Source organism: Onychostruthus taczanowskii, unplaced genomic scaffold, assembly GCF_017590055.1.
Source record: "Onychostruthus taczanowskii isolate IOZ18803 unplaced genomic scaffold, ASM1759005v1 scaffold116, whole genome shotgun sequence".
Lineage (NCBI taxonomy): Eukaryota > Metazoa > Chordata > Aves > Passeriformes > Passeridae > Onychostruthus > Onychostruthus taczanowskii.
In genome coordinates this window covers 646129-667514 of record NW_024498294.1, presented here as the reverse complement: position 1 = coordinate 667514, position 21386 = coordinate 646129, and the positions used below count along the sequence as shown (strand labels likewise).

At 42.9% G+C, this 21386-nt stretch overlaps 1 protein-coding gene across 2 annotated transcripts in view; it reads right to left on the bottom strand.

The window, feature by feature from the left end:
• Window positions 1-21386, bottom strand: part of VGLL4 (vestigial like family member 4) — a 73842-nt gene that overhangs the window by 37507 nt on the left and 14949 nt on the right. The window contains exon 1 of one of the 2 annotated variants that reach the window (XM_041427558.1): window positions 4223-4746. The exons of the other annotated variant lie outside the window; for it this stretch is intronic. Coding sequence (XP_041283492.1) covers window positions 4223-4304 — 82 coding nt within the window. The 5' untranslated portion in view covers window positions 4305-4746. Of the gene's footprint in view, window positions 1-4222; window positions 4747-21386 lie in introns of those variants that run through there. 2 annotated transcript variants of the gene reach the window in all.

Genomic DNA, 21386 nt, shown 5'->3' with positions numbered 1-21386 from the left:
TAACATGCCTGGGGGATTTCTTAGCATCTTATTGCATTTCTTTATACCTTTCCCAGCACAGCAGTTCCAGCCCTGAGAATGCAGCAATAACCCAGAGCATCTGAAACTGGGAGAGAGAGAGAGGAAGGAAGGCAGAAATCTGCCTTCCAACACAGCACCATCTGTGATGAACACCAGAACGAAAGGGATCTGCCTGGAGACTGCTCCTCCTCATGCATATTCCGTGGGAAAGCAGGAGCCAGAACTGGCTGGACAGCCCTGGAGTCAAAGAGCAGCATCACCTGTGCTCTGTTTTGTTTAACTCTGAGCACTCCATTACCTCAACACCGGCCTCACAAGGAATATTGAGCTGGAGTTAAGTGAGTTTCCACCACAAAACGAGCTGCAGATGTTCCAGCCCTGAATACCTGGCCGGATCAAGTGGCTGTCATTCGATAGGCAGCGCTGGGAATGCCAGCCTGCCTCCAGTGCTGCTGCTCCCTGGCCTCTGCACCTCAGCCAGGGCTCCCAGGAGCTTCCTCACGGCCCTGAGCTCATTAGGAAGAAAACAATCTGAAAGCACCACTCATTAAACTGGCCATTGTTCATCACTGGCAACAAATGTTCAGTAGAAGAATATCAGATGTATTCACGCTAAAGATGAGCGTCCAGATGCCAAGGCAACAATTCTCTAATTATTTCTTCTTTTCTTTCCTATTGCACCAAAACTATTACAATAAATTGCTTGGAATGGTTGATCATCAGTAATATAACTGTCCTTTTCCACTGCATTCCCAATTTGAATGATTTAAAAATTTTCTTTCAAATGCCCTTTTTATGCAACTTTTTTTTTTTAAAAAACCAGCTCATTAACATTCAGATTTTCCTCCAAAAGCATCCGTTGGATTTGGGGCATTATGGGGTCTCAAAGCTAGTAATGAGATTAAGAAAATCCTCCAAAGGACACAAATAATCAGTGTAAAACAAACAACCTTGAGGAAAGGAAATAGCTTTACCCTGTGCCTCAGAGTTATGGACCCCCTTTCTAAAAGTCTTTCCCCTCATTTCTGGTTATAATCCTTTTCCTGGCTGTGGCTGTCCTAATTACATGAGTGTGCAGAAATTTCCAAGAGGCTACAAAGGCACCTTTAGAGGTAATTTAGAAACCTCCTGCTCAAAACCAGCCTCAGGCAGGGTGGGATGCTCAGGTGGGATTGGAGCACCTCCGAAGGTGGAGACTCCACAGCCTCTCTGGAGAACCTGTGCCTGTGGCTCACCAACCTCACAACAAAAACTAAAAGAAATCAGCCCATGTTTGAGAAAACAGCCAACCTCAGGTGAGGTTTCACCTGCAGAGCTAAACCTGCAGCACAGCCTCACTTCTGGACAGCCAATGGGAGAACTTCCAGCTCTCCCATTCCCAGCCCAGCCCCAGCAGAAGGACAATTTGCTGTCCACAAGGCAGATCCCATCTATGTTATCACCATTTCTTCTCTTCCCCCAGAGAGGAGGCCAAAATCAGAGATGTGTTGAATGAACTAAACAGCACCAGTTTCCAAAATCAGAGATGCGTTGAATGAACTACACAGCACAGTATTTCCACGCTGGGAACTCCGTGGCTGGAGTGTGACCACGAATGGCACAATTTAGGAGCAGACTGAGATGAAGACACAGCTGAGGTTCTTGGGAGGTTCCTGCCCCTCCCAGGCAGGGAAGGCTCTCCAGGGCTGGCATTAACTCAGCAGCCTGCAGCTCGCAGATAACAAATTGCTATCTGGGACTCTTGTTGGGCAAGAAAAAGCAGGACTCCTCTCAGAATGCAAATCACACTCCTCTGCTCCATGTTGAACTAAAGGGTTGCCAGATGCACACACTTGAGGAACTTTTCCTGTTTCTTAGGTATCAACACATCTCTGATGCACAGGCTGTTGCAACTCCAACAGTTCCAGGGCCAGAAGAGTAAAACCACCAGTAAACTTCATAAAACACCCTGACATAGCTCACCAGCATAGAAATCATCTCAAAAACCAAAACCAAATGTTTCCAGAGAGAATCTAAAGGAACAAGCAACCCATCTATCTCCTGCGGCCTATAGGCCCATCACTCTTTCCTCTGAAATTTCAAACCTATTTTTATCTTATCCTGCATCTTCAGAAGTACTTTTCAGGAAGGCATCAATTTATAAGTAGTTCAAGTGTGGCCTTCAGTAAATCCTAATTAACTGAGTCTGAGAGGGCGTTTTGTTGTCAATGTAGTTACTACTGCAACAGTGTCCCTGGAAAGACAAGATCCATCACTGCTGACACAACTCACTTCTAAAATAAATACTATGGCAGAGGCCAGGAAGATCTGTAGGCATCTCTAAAACACCCTTGGAGTTCAGAGCAGATGTTGCCAGTGTTTACACTTTTTAAACCACTGGGATATAAACACCTCACTATAAACACCACTGAAGTTTTGCTTTTCTTCTCTTCATTTTGTGTGTGTTTATTTTAGTGTTAAAAATGTTAACTTCCAGAATAAGGAAAATAGCAACAGATGTTTAACCTAAACAAAAACTGCTGCAGTGGAGTGTATTCCTTAAGCTGTTCTTTTGCTTTTGAACTATTAAAGCTAAGATCTGGTTAAATAACAATTACTGGAGAAGAGGGTGGGGAATAAAAAGGGGCCTGGAAAGAATCTTCCATAAATATTAGGCATAATTACAATGAATTGAACTAATGAGCCAAAACTACAGAGCAACAAAACTTAGTGAACAGAACGCTCAGAAAGATGTATTACGTAAATAAAGCTTTGCATAAAACTCCTTGGTCTTCATCAGAAGTTACCAACTGCTTCCAAAGAAAACACTAATTACTGCAGAGAGCAGTGAAAAAGTTAAAGGATCCTGAAATGAAAACATTAAAGGATCCTGAAAGTTTTCTTTTTTTTTTTTTTTTTTTTTTTTTCCTTTTAAACGAGTGACTTTTCTTGCTCTAACAAAGAAAGCATGGGATAAGAAAGAAGTTGGGAATTCAACTTCATGGAACCCCAGCTCTGTATTTTTCAACTCAAATCTTCTGTAAAAGAGCTCAATCCGAGTGAATATATACATATTTGCACAGGAAAGAAAAAGCAGGAAAAAAGGAGAAACAAAGTTATTAACAGTACAACAGGGAGCCCCTCCACTTCCTGAAGGGAAGAAATGTGGCCATGCTGGTTCAGGGATAGAAGAGACTGTAATTTCCAAAGTGAGATTCAGCTGCCTGCGTTCTGTCCTGGCCTTTTTCTGAGCACTGTGAACAGATATCTCCCTGGCCTGCGCCTGTGCACGCTCCGCATTGTTTCTTTCCTGACAACTCCAGCAAGTTTATTTTCTGAACGAACATGGAAAGCGTTCCTGCTGAATCAGAAAAAAAAAAAAAAAATCTTTTCGCGGCGCTTGTGTGTGGCTACAGCAAAACCAGCGCCGCTGCCAAGCCGAATTAGCTCAGTGGTGCCTTTCTCTCCAGGCACAGCCAAGCCATAACCGCTTCTCGCAGCCGCACGTAGAGAAAGCTCCGCGCAGATGAACAAACTGATTCTGCCCTGTTACCTCAGGCGCCTTCCCAGCAGGGCTCGGAGGGCTGACAGGGGGAGGGCAGCGAGCCCCAGCCCCGCCGGACACAGCGGGCCTTGTGTAAGGCCGGGGCGGCGCCGGGGGCCGGACAATGGCCACGGCCCCCGGGGACACGCCGGACACCCGGCCCCCGGGGACACGCCGGACAATGGCCACGGCCCCCGGGGACACGCCGGACACCCGGCCCCCGGGGACACGCCGGACAATGGCCACGGCCCCCGGGGACACGCCGGACACCCGGCCCTGGCGCGGCCGGGCTGGGCCCACGCGTGTCCGGCCGCGGCCCAGCCCCGCGGCGCCGGGACAGACGGACAAACCAACCGCCGCCCGCCCCCCGGCCTTCAGTGCCAGCAGTGCCGCCGGCCAGGGCAAGGAAAGTTGGAGCTGAGGGGGGGAATGTAAAAATAACATAAAAAAATCACAAAGAAAGAAATCCCTGCCCTGTAACAAAGCTCTGAGAACAGCCCGCGGGGCGTCCCGCACCGGCGATCTGCAAAAACACTCCCGCTGACAAACAACAGCGAGCAGCGCTCGGACGAGGATCCATCCCTGGAAGGGATCCATCCCTCCCCGTGCGAGGGATCGAGGGATCCGTTCTCCCCCGTGCGAGGGCACTACCGATTTCCCGTGGCCAGGCACTATTACCTTCGTAGCACAGGATGCCGATATTGTTGTTCATCTTGTCCAAGTACTGGTAGTTCAACAGGTCCATCCTCATAAACAGCATTTATCGGGCTGGCGGAGACGAGCGGCTCCGGGCGGGGGAGGCAGACGGTGCCGAGGCGCTCCCGGCTCCCAAAGCCCAGCAGAGGCCCAGCCTGGAGCGGGTCGGGAAGGGGGAGCGGGCTCCGACAGCCCCGGGAACGCGAGGGGAACGCGCTGCGGGGCGGGGGGAGAGAGCCGTGCGGGGGCTTCCCGAGGGTTCTTCCAAGTTAAAAAAAAAATAATAATAATATTAATAATTAAAAATAAGAGCGTAAAAGCAAAGCGAACGCGGCGGGGCAGGGCAGGCAGGGAGGAGGGCGCAGCCTGCTGCGAGCGCCGGCGCTGACAGCGGCAGTGCCCGGCACTGCCCGCCGGGCCCCGCTCCGAGCCCGCTGCCCTCAGAGCCCGGCCCGCCCCGCGCAGGCGCTGCCGGCCGGCCGCGGGTGCTTTGTGCTCCGCAGGGCCCGGCGGGAGCGGGGGAAGGAGGGAGGGCACGGCCGCGTCAGAGCCGCTCGCACAGGAAACAGCGGCGGCAGGAGGAGGAGGAGGGGGCGGCTGCGAGGGGAGGAAGCGGCGCTGAGGGGCCTGCTCCGGGCACGGGCGGCAGCGCGGCGGCTCGGGGGCGGGTGCTGAGCCTGCTGTTTGAAACCAATTCTGCCTCGCTGCGCTCCCCAGCACGGCCTCAGCGCCTCGCCGCGAGAAGCAATGCGCTGCTACAGCAACAGCAGCCATGGAATCACGGCGTGGCATCACAGGAATGATACATGGAATCGCAGGAATGAGGCAGACAAAATAAAAGGCGTGAGGCAATGGCCATTGGCCCTGTATATAGTTTATATATAAATAGTTTAAAAGGTTTCTCTCTCTCCATATAAACAGGCATCGCACACGTTGCCACAGTTCCACCAGGGCACAGCCAGATGGGATTTTTTAAGGGCTATTAGTGGTTAAACATTCCGGGCTCTGGCTCTTCAGCAGCTGCCCGAGCCCCGGCTGGGCTGCCAGAGCCGGGGCAGCCTGGCGCTGCTGCAGCTCTGCCAGCTCAGGATGGGGCTGCCCGCCCCTGTGCAGCCCAGCCCGCAGCTCAGAGCTCAGACAGATGTGTGCCACTCACCCCGACACGGCGGAACATCTGGGCACATGATGGGCATCAGCATTTCCTGCGGCTCATCAGCACCTGAAGTCTCGGGCTGATGCGAAAAGAGAAATTTTAAAAAGCTAATGGAATCCTAATTTTCCCTCTGCCCTCCTCAGCTTGGAGCACAGCTCATCCCTGCCCGTCTGGGATGGGGAATCTTCATGGTGCACACAAGGGCAGAACCAGTAAAAAACTTCAATTTCCACCCTGAGAACTTCTCCCCTCTGCTAGAGAAGGGGAAGGGGTGACATGACAGAGGCAAGTCAGAGCGACACTTTGTGATGGCGTTTTGAGAGTCACTGCTTGAATGCTCTGGGTATTTCAGTAAGAACAGGTAGCTTAAATTTACTGCTGTGTCTACTGAATATTCTAAGGAAGATTGCCTAGAACATAAAAAAGGTTTCTCCCCACTGCAGATCAGATACACAATGCCGAGGTAACAGTACATATCTTAAATGGCATCTAATACAAAGTTGCAGTTGCTTTACAAAAGTTGCAACCACACAGACCAAAGCAGCCCATTATATTTTCTAGAAAGAGAAACTTTTTTTTATTAAAGTGTATGGTGATTTTTAAGCAGGGCATGAGAAGTTTTGCATATTGTGCATACTCAGAGATGTTCTACACCAATCACTCAAATTAAAACAGCCATCTAATAATGACATCAAGAGAAATCGGAGCCCTCGAAGATATAAACAACAACAAAAATCCACACCTACAACATTAAAAAAGAGAGGCAGGTTTCTTCAGCATGAAATGCAGGTTCCTCACCAATTTTGGGACAATATTTTGATATGTACAGTTTTAACATGGAGAGCATCCCTGAATTCACAGGAATGCAATACATTTATTGGGTGCTTGGGAAGGACAAGAAGATAAGTATTTGATTTTTTTGCTTTAAAATACTTAGATTTTTGTTGGAGGTGCAGGTGATGAGGAAGAAAACACTATTTAAACTCCTTCAGAGCAGTTTTCTATGAGACAGGGGTGCACATGGGCATTACAATTCCCAGTCCAATTTGAATTCTCTAGATTCAAAGTTACATATTTCTTCAAGCTGTTTGGAAAAGCATGGTTGGGTGCTGTCCAGAAACCACTGACTACTCAGGAGTGCTGTCCAGACACTAATAAAGGAGTTAATTTTTCTTTATTAGACCAGTAGTCACTGATGTGCAGGTTTTTAGGCAGTAATGATCCCTGTTAGGTGAATGGCTTTCAGCATTTCAGTACAAACTCTGATTGGACTTGTCAAATGTTGCATAATGAGCATGCTTCACAAAAAATAATAATAAACTGTACCAAACACCAAGAGCTTTTTGAACTTCTAAATTAAAATCAGAATGCTGCAAACGAGGCAATGCCTAGTGAAAGAGTGGGGGGAGGGAATTATCAATGCAAACGTATCCCTTGCATTTTAAACCCAAAATCCATTCTTAGCAAAACTTTCTTTGAAAGAAAATTTTATCAGCTCAACAAACCCAAGTCCAGCAGACATTAACCTCAGATGCTGACAGGATCACTGTAAAGTACTTGGTTCCTGTCAGCAAATTCTCAATTCAGATTGCTGCTCATGGTTCTGAGACCTTCCACTGAGCTGAAAGCAACAATCAATGGCTGGCAAAAAACGCTGCTTTGCATCAGTTCCTTCTGCATCCCGAGAGCTGCAAACACAGAGCCGAGCTGAGGCATCTCTGCCTCACTGTCTGCACTGTTTCCTCTAGGATCGAACCCTCCCTGCTGCTGGAGTGAATCCCAGCCCTGGGATCCGCTGGGAATAACGCGCTGAACTTTAACACAACACAACAGCAGCCTCTAGAGGTAACGGGAAAGCCGCGGCTCCATGGGATTGACGTGGGATTTTATTCTAATCGTCCCACTGAGCGGGGCAGAGCCTTCAGCCTCCCAGGGATCTGCCTGGCTTCAACTCAGAAAGCAAATCCAGTCTGCACACAGCAATGCCTCACCACCTCGGAAGGCACAAAAAGCAAAGTAAGGAAAGCAAAAGGAGCAGGTAAATCACCGCTCTAAATCACCGCTTAATATAAAAGTAAATCCTTACAACTCTACATTATTCACCTGGATTTTTGTAGGGAAAATCCTTAATATATCAAGTCTGTGATACCAGATTTGACAGTGAGAGTTTGTATGGGTTTTAGATTATTTGAACAAGCACTGAGCTGCTTTAGAGCATTACATACATACAGGGAGTTGCTTTTTTCTGTGCCTTTTCTGCCCTCCTCGACCCTCTTCTCTCACACATACTGCTGCCTCAGGCAGTGCTGAAGAGCCTGAGAAAATAAAATTCCTTCGGTGCCTGCACTCCACAACATCTTCCAGGGGGAAAATGGCAACACTGGCTGAGAATCAACCCCACAGATGGCAGACAACTGAAATTCCACCCGTGAAGATCATCAGCAGAGAGCAACTATTGAAACAGTGACCAGTTCTGCAACTGAGGAAAAAATAGTCTTTACAGAGTGGGACACACTCTGCTGTGTCTGTGTGGTCACACAGTGCTGCTCAGCATAATTCCATTTATAATTATCAGCTGCAGCTCCTCAGGACAGACAGGCACCTACTGAAACCTCAGTGCACACCGAGGAGGAGGTGGAGGAATAAAGCAAGAACAGTTAAAAACGGGTTTTACCTTTTTCTTGCCCTAAGAAAAGAGCAAATTCGAGTTGAGGGTTGCTAGGTGGCGACGTGCCTGAAGGAAAAGGCTTTTCTTTTTCCACGCACTCCATGGCAGTGGGTGGGAAAAGCTGCTCTCAACATCCCTGGTTTTATATATGTTAGAGTGCACTGCACAGGAAAAAGGCAAAACAAAAATTCCCCTTGAAGCAGGAGGAGGTGTTTGCTTTGAAATCCACTCAGGTGTGATGATGAAATACAGTTAAAATGGACTGAACACCAGCAAGGCCAGAAATGGATGACAAGGAAAATGACATTTCAAGTTCCTTGCAAGCAGCAATCTCCCAGCTGTGCCTCTGGGATCCACAAACACAACTCTTCCCTCAGTGAGTCAGATACCACAAAAATAACTTTACACACTTCTTACCAAGCATTAAGCACTCACAACTGCACTAGTGAACAGAAGATATAAAAGCACACATCATTCCTATGTGCCTTCTTCTACTTTTTTTCTTAATCATAAAGTTGCATTACAAATAGATTTTAATCACACCCAACTACCTGTTCCCTTAAAATCAACAATTAAAGAAATGCCCATCAGGTAGAATAATTAAAGTAAATCAATAATTAAAGAAAGCCCCATCATGTGGGGCATCTCTGAGCTCAAGCTGGTGCATTCCTGTTTGACCTGTCCCCTAGTTAAAGGTTTCAACCATTTGCCAGACATTATAGAACACAAAAGATGCCTTTTTAATTATCACTGCAGCTTCTCAAGCCTGAAATAGGAAGCTTACACCCAATATTGTAACGAAAGGATTTGTGATCCTATCATTCTTGTCGTAACCTAAACGTAGGGAATGCTGCTTAAAAATCCCAAGCACAGCATTATCTAGTGAGGAAATGTGTTTGTGAGTGTGTGTGTCACAAGGTGCTGGGTAACTCACACTGGAATCCCCAGAGAACAAAATGCCAGGGAAACCTAAAGTACAGAGGTGCCTAAGAGTGTCTGGAGTTGCAAGCACTGCTAGGGCCCAGGAATAGATGGTAATAGCTTGTCTGGACTGGCAGATGGACTTTTTTTTTGTTTTTTTTTTTTAATTAGTTTTTTAATGCCTTGCTGTACTGCAGTTCTTACTCTGTACTTCAGTTCTTATTCTGTACTACTCACTTCTTTAAAGACACACAGATTTCAAACAGCATCTCACTGTAGTGGTAAATAAAATTTCAGATCACTTGTTTGTAAATACTGAGTGACTTAGGACCAGCTATTTCATACCAGATCAGAAAATTCCAAGGTGTTTATCAACTCAAAAAGCTTTTGGTTAATGAAAACCTGCCCTCAGCAGCAGGAACCATTTGCCTCCCACCCCACACTAAACACACCTGCTATCCTTCCACAGCCTTTTCCAGGTGGGAATTTGGGCCAGGAAAGGCAGAATCCAAGGCAGTGCACATACAGAGCTTCCCTTGTAGTTCATTTTTTTTTGGCAAAAAAACCCACATTTAATTCTGGGTTCTACAAAAAATAGGCACAGAGGTGCTGGGTGAGGCCTCTGGTTTATCAAGAATATTTTCCATTTCTCACTGGTATCTTGGAGCTCTCAGTTTGCTGGTGTTTTTCTCTTTTTGTTTTCTTAGGCTGAGCTGAGAACACTTCAAAAATGCAGCTAAAGCACACAACAGATAAATCTAGTTTATCTGGGTGGGAAAATTGTGATGTGCTAATTAGAAACTTGATAATATTTTTTGTTGTTTGCATACTAATTTAAATTTCTGAAGGGTTGATGATAATCACAAACATAATTCAACTTGAACTACAAAGAGTCTCAAACACCACCAGAGCCTCCAGATGCAAACAGTGAAGTGCAAACCTTGCCATGCCCTGACATTGTGTTAGCAGGGCAAAAAATTACTTTAAATTCTTCCAATAGGAGAAATGAGAGGATTAAAAAAAAAAAAAAAAAAGAAAGAAAATTAAAGAAAGAGCGATTACTAAAGAAAAAATGCCATTTTTAAGTCAGCTTGATGCTCAGGCATCTAAACCACTTTTAACTTAGGAAAATTAGGAGCCAGACTGTGTTTAGAGGTTAGATTTCAAAATTACCGTGTGTATCCCTCAGCTTTGGGAAGAAGCAAATCCAGTTTCCAGAAGCCACTAATTGCAGGGTTTAGAAATAAAGTAGAGAGCTCTAAGATTGCTAAAGTCTTTGAAAACATTTCCCCTTATAGCTTGCTTGGCAAGACATGAAATACACTTTTTATATAAATATATAAATATATATAAATATATATAAATAAATGTGTATGGCCTAATTGAGCTTAGGTATTAACATATGGAAATCTGTGGAGCTGACCTTGCTTGCACACAGACTGAATATTCCAATAATTATAATCACCTTATAAGTGATACAAAACCAGGATTCTCAATGCTGTCCCACACCCTGAAATCAATCACAACTTTTCTTACAGAATGGAATATTTTTGGCTTCTACACATCACAGCAGTAACTTATCCTAAATTTTAAGATAAAAATATTTTATAAGTAGCTATTGCAAAACCCAATTATGTAATTTGCAACTTATTCCATTAAATTAAAATGAAATTTCATTCAAGCTCTAAGGCTATTCTTTTCCAATTGAGGGTCTTGTTCTCTATGATTTCAAAAGTATTTGACCTTAATAATATTTTCTACCACACCTAAAAAAAGAAAAAAACCAAACAAACACAAACAAACAACCAACCCAAAACAAAAACAAACCCAACCTTAAACACACTCTGCTCTCCAGGCAGGACAAGGCCTGGCAGTGAATGGAAGCTGAAACCCTTTTCCAATGGATCAAAGTTACCATTTCCAATTCTACAGGTACCTTTTCCTTCCAAGAATTAAACCCAGAGAATGCTGAAAATTCCCCACCAAAACTATTTTTCAGTGGAATCAACACTAGGTTTTTTTTATTGTGCTTTTGCTGTTTTCACTCCCAAAAGAAATGGGAAAAAGGTTTTTTTCATGTTTTTGTGGATTAAAAAAGACATTTATTTGTTATTAACTTCCAGCTTTCTGACAAACCAGTAAAATCTATATTTACATTTCCCATCACTTCCCCTCTGCCAGCTCTGCCCTGGTTTTCTTAGGGATCACACAACCACCTTTAAAAAGCAGAGACCGTTCTTTAAACCAAATTTTTGGCTTTTAATTTACCAAAAAGTCAAAAATCTCCCTTAATTTACCTAAAATCTCCCTTAATTTACCAAAAAGTCATCAACATCTTCCTGTGGTGAGCACTGCCCCTGCCACAGCCTGTCCTCAAGGCCACGAGGAATCCCAGGTGCTGCAGGAAATTGCAGTGACCACAACCTGAGCTTTGTCATGTTTTAGCACTTACTTGTTTTTTACCCAGAGGCAGAGAGGAAAGGATCACAGCTACCAAACTTTAACCACAAAAAGAAAGAAAGAAAAAAAAAAAAGCATTGGCTGTGCAGATTTGTGGGGTTTATATCAGGTTTTTTATATCAATTTTTTTCCCCAAGGCTGACATCCACCACACCTTCACTTCCTGGAATTCAGCATTTCCCCAAAAGTGACAAATATTCCACAACATCCCCAAAATTTCCTCGGCCTTTTAAAATATTTGCCATCTTCTTTCACTCACCTACAAGCTACTCTCTCTCTCCTTCCAACAATCCCAACACCTTCCTCAAGCCGTGCTCTCCACCCACCCTAAACCCATTCCTCTCTTCCTGAACCAATCGATGCCACCTCACCCAGAGCCCCCCATCCTGTCTCACCACAATTTCCCAATCAAAGGTTAATTCTTCATGAGCCAGGCTTTAAAATTCCCTGTTTTCCTGCAGGTCAGGCACAGGACAGGCCAAGGCACACAGACACAGCACCCAAAGATACTCAGTCAGGGGATGCTGAAATCCCAAAAATGAAGTGGCAGATCGCACTCTCAGGGTGCGATCACCCTTCACTCTCCCTGTCCTGGTTCTTTTCCTGTTGATTTTTTATTTCCTTTCTCTCGAACTACAGGTGCTCTCAGATCCATGAACTCAGTGTTTGCTTCTCTAACCCAGTGATATTCCACCTTCTTTCCAAAAAGCTGGAAAAACAGATGTCCTGGCTACAGTGGAGTTCACATCTGCCTCCTTCCAGAGCAAAGGGGATAAAAGGCATTATTTTGGGACAGGACTAGAGAGGTGGCTGATGAGGAAGAAGTCCTGATGGTCCCAGCAGCTCTCCAGCGAGATTAAATTCCCCTATAAACAAATCCCAACTCCCAAACAAGAAAAAGGAAAAAAAAAAAATCAGCTGTAGGTGGTGAGCTGGGCTAATGACATAAATCAGATCATTGCCAAAAACGGTGGGCTCGTTGCTTGCAGAAGCCGGAGGAGCTGAAGTGCCATGTGGAAATGACTGCCGGGGCTGGGCCCGGAGCGGGGCGGAGGAGCCGCATCCCTGCGAGGCGCTGCTTTGCTCAGGATGGCGCGCAGCGGCCGGCAGCGCGGCACGGCCCTGCGGCCCCGCCGGCAAACGCGGTACCGAGCGCGTGTCAGCCCGGCAACGGGGCCGGGCAGCACCGGCTGCAGGCGCGGGAGCTGCTCCAGAGCCCCCCGAGCACACACGGCCGCCGGGCTCGGCCTCTCGTGGAAAAGAACCAGCAGCAAAAAGGTTGGCTGCAAGGCATTTCACTTAATCAACACTTATCAGCTATAGAAATAAAAAAACATCATATCTCTAATATAAAGTATAGATATATAAAATATAGGATTAAAATTAATAATAAATATATAATATCTATAATATACAATATATAAAAATAAGCTATAAAATAATTTATATGCAACTATAGAAATAATTTAATACATTAAAATTAATTAGATAAAATTTAATATATTTTATATTATAGTTTTAAATTTATTAATAAATCAAATTTAACAAAGAACCCAAAATCCTGAGCTGGAGACACTCTACTCTTTACCATTACATGTCTTAGGAATCAGTTTTCAGGATAAATATTGTAAGATATTATTTTTAAAATACAGAAATGTTTAAAGAGCACTGCTCCTTTTTTTCTCCAGGTTCTTTATGTTGCAGCTCCACAATATTGCAAAGTTTGGCAATGCTGATGCCTTTCTTAAAGGCCCATTTCTCCCATAGGCACCTGAAGATACTGCATACAATTCTTTTTTTCAGCTTTTGCATCTAACAGATTTTTTTTTTAATCATGCAAATTAGGCCTCAAAGTGAATCCACAAGTTCAGAACTGGAAATTAGAGAAAACTTTTGAACTGAACATTTTTGAAGGCCGATCGTAAAGTGCCAAAATGTTTGGGTTGGGCAGAACACAACAACTTTTAAAAGTTTTTTTAAAAACTTTTTTTTTTCAAAGTGCAGATGGATAAAGGCTGTCAAAATACACTTTCTCCTTTGGTGTCCCATCCATCAAATGCACTCAGCCATGCCGAGCTCTTCTGTCTCAGAACAAATTCTCTATCTTGAGCTTTCCATGAAGTCACATACCTGGACACCCATAACACAATGGAACAAATTATTATAATTTTATTTTATATATATATATATAATATATATATATATATATATTATATATATACAGACAAGATATATATATATATATATTTTTATATATATATCTATATTATATATAGATATATACAGACAAGAATGCACCTAATCCAAAGCCACGTGATCAGTATTTTGAGGTCTAAAAGGTGAATTTTCTCACATTTCATACAGATGATAGATTAGAAATATTGTGCATACATAATTTCTATCTGCAAGGAGCCTGGCAAACAGGAATCATTCAGTTTTCACCTGGGGCAAGTATCCACCTCTGTGGCAGCTGCAGGAATCAGGCAGGAAGAGGAGATTTCCCTCAAGGCACAGAAGCCAGTCAGATCCTGACTCTCCAAGGACCACGCCTTGCTTTCATCCACGCTCAAAATTACAAATAAAAGAACTTCTGCTCTGGATACTCCTTTCAGGCAGAACCTGTCTGACCTGTTAATGCACTGACAATGGATTTTAAACAGCACCAGCCTTTATTAAAGTGTTATTAAAGGAACCCTGGTGGAACACCCACCTCCTTCTCCAGACTCTGCTCAGGCTGCAAGCATGCTGGAACCCTGATTGCTGAGAGAATTCCAGACTTTCTGTGCTGCCAGGCACTGACCCCAGGAGAGCACTGCATTGACCTGAGGCCCTGGAGAAGCTTCCAAAATGGAATGACAGAACTGGGATTGTGGGTGTGGAGTTTGAATAGAAGTGTGTGATATCACAGGGGGGAAAACTTAGAGTTTAAGGGTTTAGAATATAGTGATATCTATAAAGATGGAGGGTCTTTAGGGCAGAGGCTGCTCCTTCTTCTTCACCTTCTTCTCCATGGGTTTGGGTGGTTTTTTGTAATTGGATAAAAAAGTCCACATTGCGGACATGGGTGGTTGGTTTTTGGGTTAAAAGTGAAAATAATTCAGGTGTCATTTCTTAATTGGACAAGTTGTCCTCAAATGACCTTGTAGAGAGAGACACAGCCCCATTTTCACTTTGTTAGAGCGAAGTCCTGTAGAACTCAGGGTTTATGAGACTGTGACATAGATAAGAACTAACAAACATCTGAGTCCCAACAAGAAATACCATCTCACACATTTAATCCCAACCCTGGCAAAAAAGAAGCAAAGACCCCACACAAACTGCTCTCTTTACCTTTACTGACGGAGGATATAAATTCAAATTCTCCCAAGGCCCACGAGGAAGGTTTGATCTCACAAGAAAGTGAAGCATTTAACCTCTACACGAGAGAGAAGCAGCCAATTCCTGCCTGCACATCTGCAAGCCCAGCATTACCGCAACCAAAACGTTGCAGTTTAGGAAAAGCTGGGTGAGCTGCATATCTTGGATATTCTGGGGTTCTCGTGACCCATCACACATCTCAGTGAGCACAATCTGCTCCTTAACTTCAGCCAAAAACCCCCAACAGCCTGACTTGGGGCTCAGGAAGATGCCTTCACACAGTTTCTCTGATAAATATAAGAATAAGGACTCCACAGCCACGAAGCTCACAATAATTAGAATTAATTACTGTTCCTGGGAATGAGCCCTGGCAATGCAGCAGCCCCAGCAAGAAATGTGCAGTGCAGATGATCCCAAGATCAAAGTTCACCTCGCAGAGTTATCAGCAGCAGGATGCAGCTCCAAAGGGAAACTCCCCGTCAGTCCTATCAGATATCCCCACAGATTCTCCCTGTGCACACATCCCTTCCACAGGCAACACCAAAGGAACATAAACCAGCTGCCTGTTGATTTTCCTGGGCAAATAACCCTCCCAGCTCCAGAGCCTTTAGATTTAGTCATGGTGCAGCAGGTTTGCCACCAGTAAATTCTTGTCACTAATGACAAAGTGGGAGATCAGCCGTGCTGCCAGCGTGGAACAATGCCCACACATCACCCCTGGCAAAACTTCTGCCTGAATTTTTACTTTTATGGAATTTTATGCCACTGAGAAAATCCAGCTCTGGTGAGCTGTGTCCCATCTCAGCATTCCTCCATTTTTTTCTCTGTGCACAGGTGGAACGTGAATTTTTCAAGTTTAACCCAACCTTTCCAGCCTGGCAGTGCTGCTGCTCCCACTGAAGTCACCATTCTCACATCATTCCTATTTACTGACAGGCAGGAACATTGATTTTCATCCCCACCTTCTCCTCAGGTTCTCCCCACACTGAACAGATACTGAACCCTCAGAGCTCTGTCAGCCTCACAAGTGTTGGTAAAATGTGCTGAAGCTTCTCTGCAGGCAGACCAGCTCCAGAGACAACCATCACACCCCAGAACATTTCAACATCATTTTTGTTGAGCTAATTTAGGCTTTATTTTGTACTTCCAGACAGGACAGGCAGCTCATCTTAAAGCCTGCTCCATTTGGCTTTCCTTTGCTTGCTGGAAGATTGAATTTGTGTCAGGAGTGTCTGTGCAGTGAGACAATCCCAAAGAAACCAATTAGCCACATCAGGATTCAGCAGCAGGAGTGATCAATCCGAGCACTGCCAGAGGTTATCAAATACCCAACAGCTTGCAAAGTTTCACAGAAAAAAAAAAAAACCTAAAAATACTATGAAAATACGATATATATACTATTAAATAAATAATACTAAATTTAATTATATAAAAATACTACAAATATTATTAAAATACTATAATATATTTAATATACACACAATACTATATATAGTATATGCATAGTGTATATATATACACTATATATAGTATAATACTAGATTCAATATATTAAATATATTAATATACTTACTATATTACAATACTATATTTAATATTATAGAAATTATATTAATATATGCCATATATAATACTGTATTTAATATAATATACATTAAATATTTTAATATATATGCACTATACATATACTATAATACAATATTTAATATAATATTTAAAAATACTACAAAATAGGGATACAAGTCATTTGCCATGTTGCCTAACAAAGGTTGAAAATAAATGCTGCACCTTTGGCAGCCAGAGTTGAGCAATGCTGTTTAGGCTAAGCTCAGCACAGCAGTGGTTGCAGACAAACAGGTCCCAGCGCAGGGTGTCAGCAGCTGACAGCCAGCACACACAAATCCTAACAGGAACAGCGAATCCTCACCTTCACACACTCACATACCTCTAATATGCCAATTAAAAGATGAATCTCGGTCTGATCTGACTGAGCTGCAGCAGGAGCTCTGAGGACTGGGATCAGCTGAAATGGTTTATCGTGCCACAGGGAGTGTAAGCACAGCAGTGAGCTCACTGAGCTGCTGTGGGCCACGGGAACTTCCCAAAGCTGCTCTCCTGAAGTGGTTTCCAAGCAGAATTGATAATACCCAGCCCATAACTGAGAGCAAGCTGGGAGGGGGTGTATTGGTGCATTATCAGCTGTTAGTTCATCCCTCACATTGTTATTGTATCCCAGCACTGCACAGCACAAACTGCTGCCGCTGATTTAAATCACAACAGATTCAACAGCTCCTTCTCAGAACAGGGGCAAACCCAAACCCACGCTCTGAAAAACCAATTAGGGGCTAAAATAAGATTGTAGCAAACTTCAAGAAATGCTGTTGCAGCTCTCTAAAGAACTTTTAAGTTGTCAATTCCTTTCTTCCCAGCCTCCAGCTTAATTCCCTATAGAATTCCCAGTTTCCCTCTCATACATTTACTTCAGAGGCACTTGGACATTAAACCTTATAAAACATTCATGTATCTAAACTCTTATGAATTATGGGCTAAAACAACGATTTACACCACGGCAAAGAAATTGTGCTGAACATGTTGGAGCACAGGGCAGCCTTGTCCTTCCTTCAGCCCCATTTTCACCATTTCTCACCTCTTCTTTCACTCACTGTTAGAATTTCCCACCTTTGGAAGAGCAACTCTCAAATTGCAGAGGTACATTTTGGTTAAAGCTGATGACACAAACCTCTAACTGAAACAAAAGTATCTTCCAATTTTTTCTTGCTATTTCAACACAATGCAAAAGAAATTCTCATTAAAAAATAAATTAACTATTGCTTAAAAGTATTAAATACATTAAATGTTTCATTGCATTAATGACAATTTCTGTGCAATCAAAATACTCTCAGTTGCTTCACAAGTGACATGACGTGGGTTTCCTTACAGCCATATAAAATCAAGGATGCCAGTTCACATGGAACATTTAATTCAATAGCTGGCCATGGAATTTAATTCCAGCAATAAGCTGCACACTAATTTGCAGCCTCCAAACTATTACCCACTCACCACTGCATTCATAATGGCAGGTAGAAAGAAAATTAAAAATAAGACCTCAGAGAACACAGAGTCAATTGAAAGAGACCTCAAAAAAAAAAAAAAAAAATCCTCATTTACAGCTTCTGTTTCTCAAAGGAAACATCAGTTATTCCACCACAGCTACCAGAGAAATTATTTCTCTTCTCTGTGCTTTAACAATCAAAAGAAGTCACAAGGTAGCATCATTTGCATAAATATTTTCCCCTTACTTCAATGAACAGGCAATTTCAGCCAGTTAAAAAGGAAAATGATTCCTTTCCAACTTAATGAAGAACAGGAATCCAAAGAGGAACGGGAAACAAGGAGTTTGTAAAAATATATTAGGAAAGGAAAAAACTCTATCCCAGCCAAACCCAGGACAGAATCCAATCTGAGAAATAAAGAAATGCTCTTCCACAAATCCTTCTTGAGTACTTTACAGATGTTAACTGGAATCCCTGGAGTGCCACCAGAACCTGCTGTAATCAATAACTGAAATTGCGAGGGGAGCACGAGGGCAGGGCTGGAACAGAGCAGTGCAGGGCAGCAGGGAACAAGCAGGGCTGAAAATCCACATTTTCCTATTGTCAGCCTTCCTCCTGCTCCTCGTTAATATTTGAGCACGACAGAGCAGACAGTGGCATTGATGGGACTGCGTTAGGGTCAGTGGAACTGCTCAAAGCGCCACCGGGCCCTGCTTCTGAGAAGGAAAAAGAAAATTAAATCGAGGGTAGAGCTGCCAGCTGACCAGACAGACACAGGCATGCAAACCCAACAGGTGACCACAAAAAAGTGGTAACACACCTGAGTGCAGAGAGACAGCAATATTGAAGCTTTATTACAATTTTTGTTTAGTTTTATTCAAGATTTTATTACAACACGATACTGCAGTTGTTGCATGGGTTTGCCAGGTTGCCTCTGCTCTGCCTATAGAGGGGTAAATTTAATCTTGGATCAATCAAATGGATCAATTTAATCTTGAATTCTTGCAGAACTCAAGCCCATAGAGCCACAGAGATTGTCCCTTGGGCCATTCAGACCCCAGCAGTCCTCGCTGCTCCCATCCCCTCAGTCCTGACACAGAATTCCCATTTCAAATCCCACTCTGCCAAGAGGCTGTGGGGACATTTGGCCAAGAAATCCATGACATTTCCTTGCTGCTGGCAGCCCACATTGCAGCGGAGAGCTCAGGGAGCCTGAAAGGCAAAACACCTGCTGGGCTAGGAGAGGCTGAGCCACTGCTGCTGGAGCACTCAGAGCTCGCCACTGGCACCAGGAAATATCAGTTTAAAAATGAAATAAACAAATTTTTTATTTTTTTATTTTTAGTTTTCCAAATTCTTTTTGCTTTCCACAGAAGACAACACTGCAAAGCCCATTATTGTCCTTCATACCCAAACGTGGACAAATGACATTCTTAATAAGCTGTGCACCCGATTTATTCAGCAATGAAATTCATATCCATATGCAACATATTAATAAATTATTAATAATTAAATAAAATATTAATAAAATTAATATTCAACATATTGCTAAATTAATGATTGATAATTCTGTTAAGGACTACTATCAGTGTCGATGTATTTAAAGCTAAGTTCAAATATACTTATAAATATATATATAAATATATATATTTAGATAAATATCTATTTATATAAATATAATATATAAATATTTATATTTATATATTTATATACATATATAATATATATATATATAAAATATATTCAAATATTGAAAAAATCCTGAAATATATATATATATATCCTGAAAATATGTATATATCCTGAAAATATATATATATATCCTGAAATTCTCCCAAAGACAGTTCCTTGCACAGTAAGATCAGAGATTTCAACACTGCTCAACCTGAACATACTGGAATTCCAGAGCACTGCTGGAAAACCATTACGTTGTTTGCTGATGAGGCAAATCTGAGGATAAAAACAACCAATGACAGAATTTGGAGGTGAGTTCAAATGAGACAGCACAAAATAAAATCCAATCCAGTTTATAACACCCAACCCTGTTGCAGGCTAAGCAAGAGGAGCACCAGAAATGGGCAGAGGGAGCCTTGGGTGAGCTGGGCACTTTCTGTCAGGAGCCCCAGGAAAGCAAATAAAGGCAGGAGATGTCCAGGGATGGAGCCACAGCTGGAACACACAGATGTTCTCATACCAACCGAACACACAACATGGGCATGACCCAGAAAATAAAGTAGTTACTGCTCCTGGCATGGCTCCAGAAAAACCCCAGTGCTCTGCTGAAATTGTTCCCTTTGAGACAAGAAAACACACTAAGGGCCATTTCTGCCCAACTGTTCAGAATGAAATTTCAGAAATTAGAATATTAGCAATAAATGGGTACCTAAAGCACATTTATTCCAGTGCTAGGCAATTCTTATCACCCAGCACAACGCTGTTGCTGGGGATGCACACAAATACTCTTGGAGGGTTTTGGGGCACCTTTCCATGAATGTGTCATTAAACTTCAAGTCAGAACAGAAAGGGGAAGAAAAATAATCAGAGGAGAGTAATAAATCACTCTTTACTCTTCAATTTGCTAAATAAGAAGCATTTATCTTTTTAAGCTCACAGACGACAGAATTTTCTGTAGTGACATTGTTTATAGCTGCCCTGCAGATTTGTAGCCAGAATTCTGCTTTCACAGGGAATTGATTTTTGAGTCAGCAGCAAAAGAGGGGCTGTGAGAAATAGATTTGTAGAGAATTTTTAAAGTCTGATAAAAAGACTGTAATACATAATATATTGTAATTATGAGTATGTGTTCATTTTATTATTTATTTATAAGTATTTATTACTATTACAATACACTGCAATTATAATATATTGCAATTAAGAGATAGGTAACTTCTAATTGTGATAGCGTGAATTATAACATCTATATTGTGTCACCCTTCACATGAGACTAAAAATAGAATAAAAGTTTTTAAAGCTCCTCTCAGTTACCCCATTTCTAAGTCAAAAAAACCCCATCCAACAAGGGGGAAAAATAAAAGCAAGTCACTGTGGTGTTTGCTTCTTGGAGGAAACATAAGTTTCTCTTCAGGCTGAAGGAAAGCTCTGCTGCTTTTTTTCCTTCTTGAACAGCAGAACAAAAGGCAGAAGTCAGTAAAGCAGAGCGTTAATTGACTGTATCCTCTCTTTGTTTCACAAGCCATTCCGTCAGGACGCTCACCTTGGGCTGGAAAATCTGTGTGCAGATCCCTCCTCCTCCAGGTCAGGATTTGAATGGCATAGCAAAAATAAAGCCTGGGTTCCCCAGCCAGGGAAAATGGAAATTCCAAACAGATGCTCATTAAGTAAGAACTTGCGTGTTGCCTTTTACAACAGAACTGTAAAATTTCTATCATCAATTTCACTAAAGAGTGTGACTGAACAAGGAGTGAAGGTTACACAGGACCACCTCAATTTTAACTTTCAACTTTTAATTTACAGGCAAATTTAACTGCTACTGAAAGAACTGGGTTTGTAATCTTGAGCCTGGTTTAAGACACG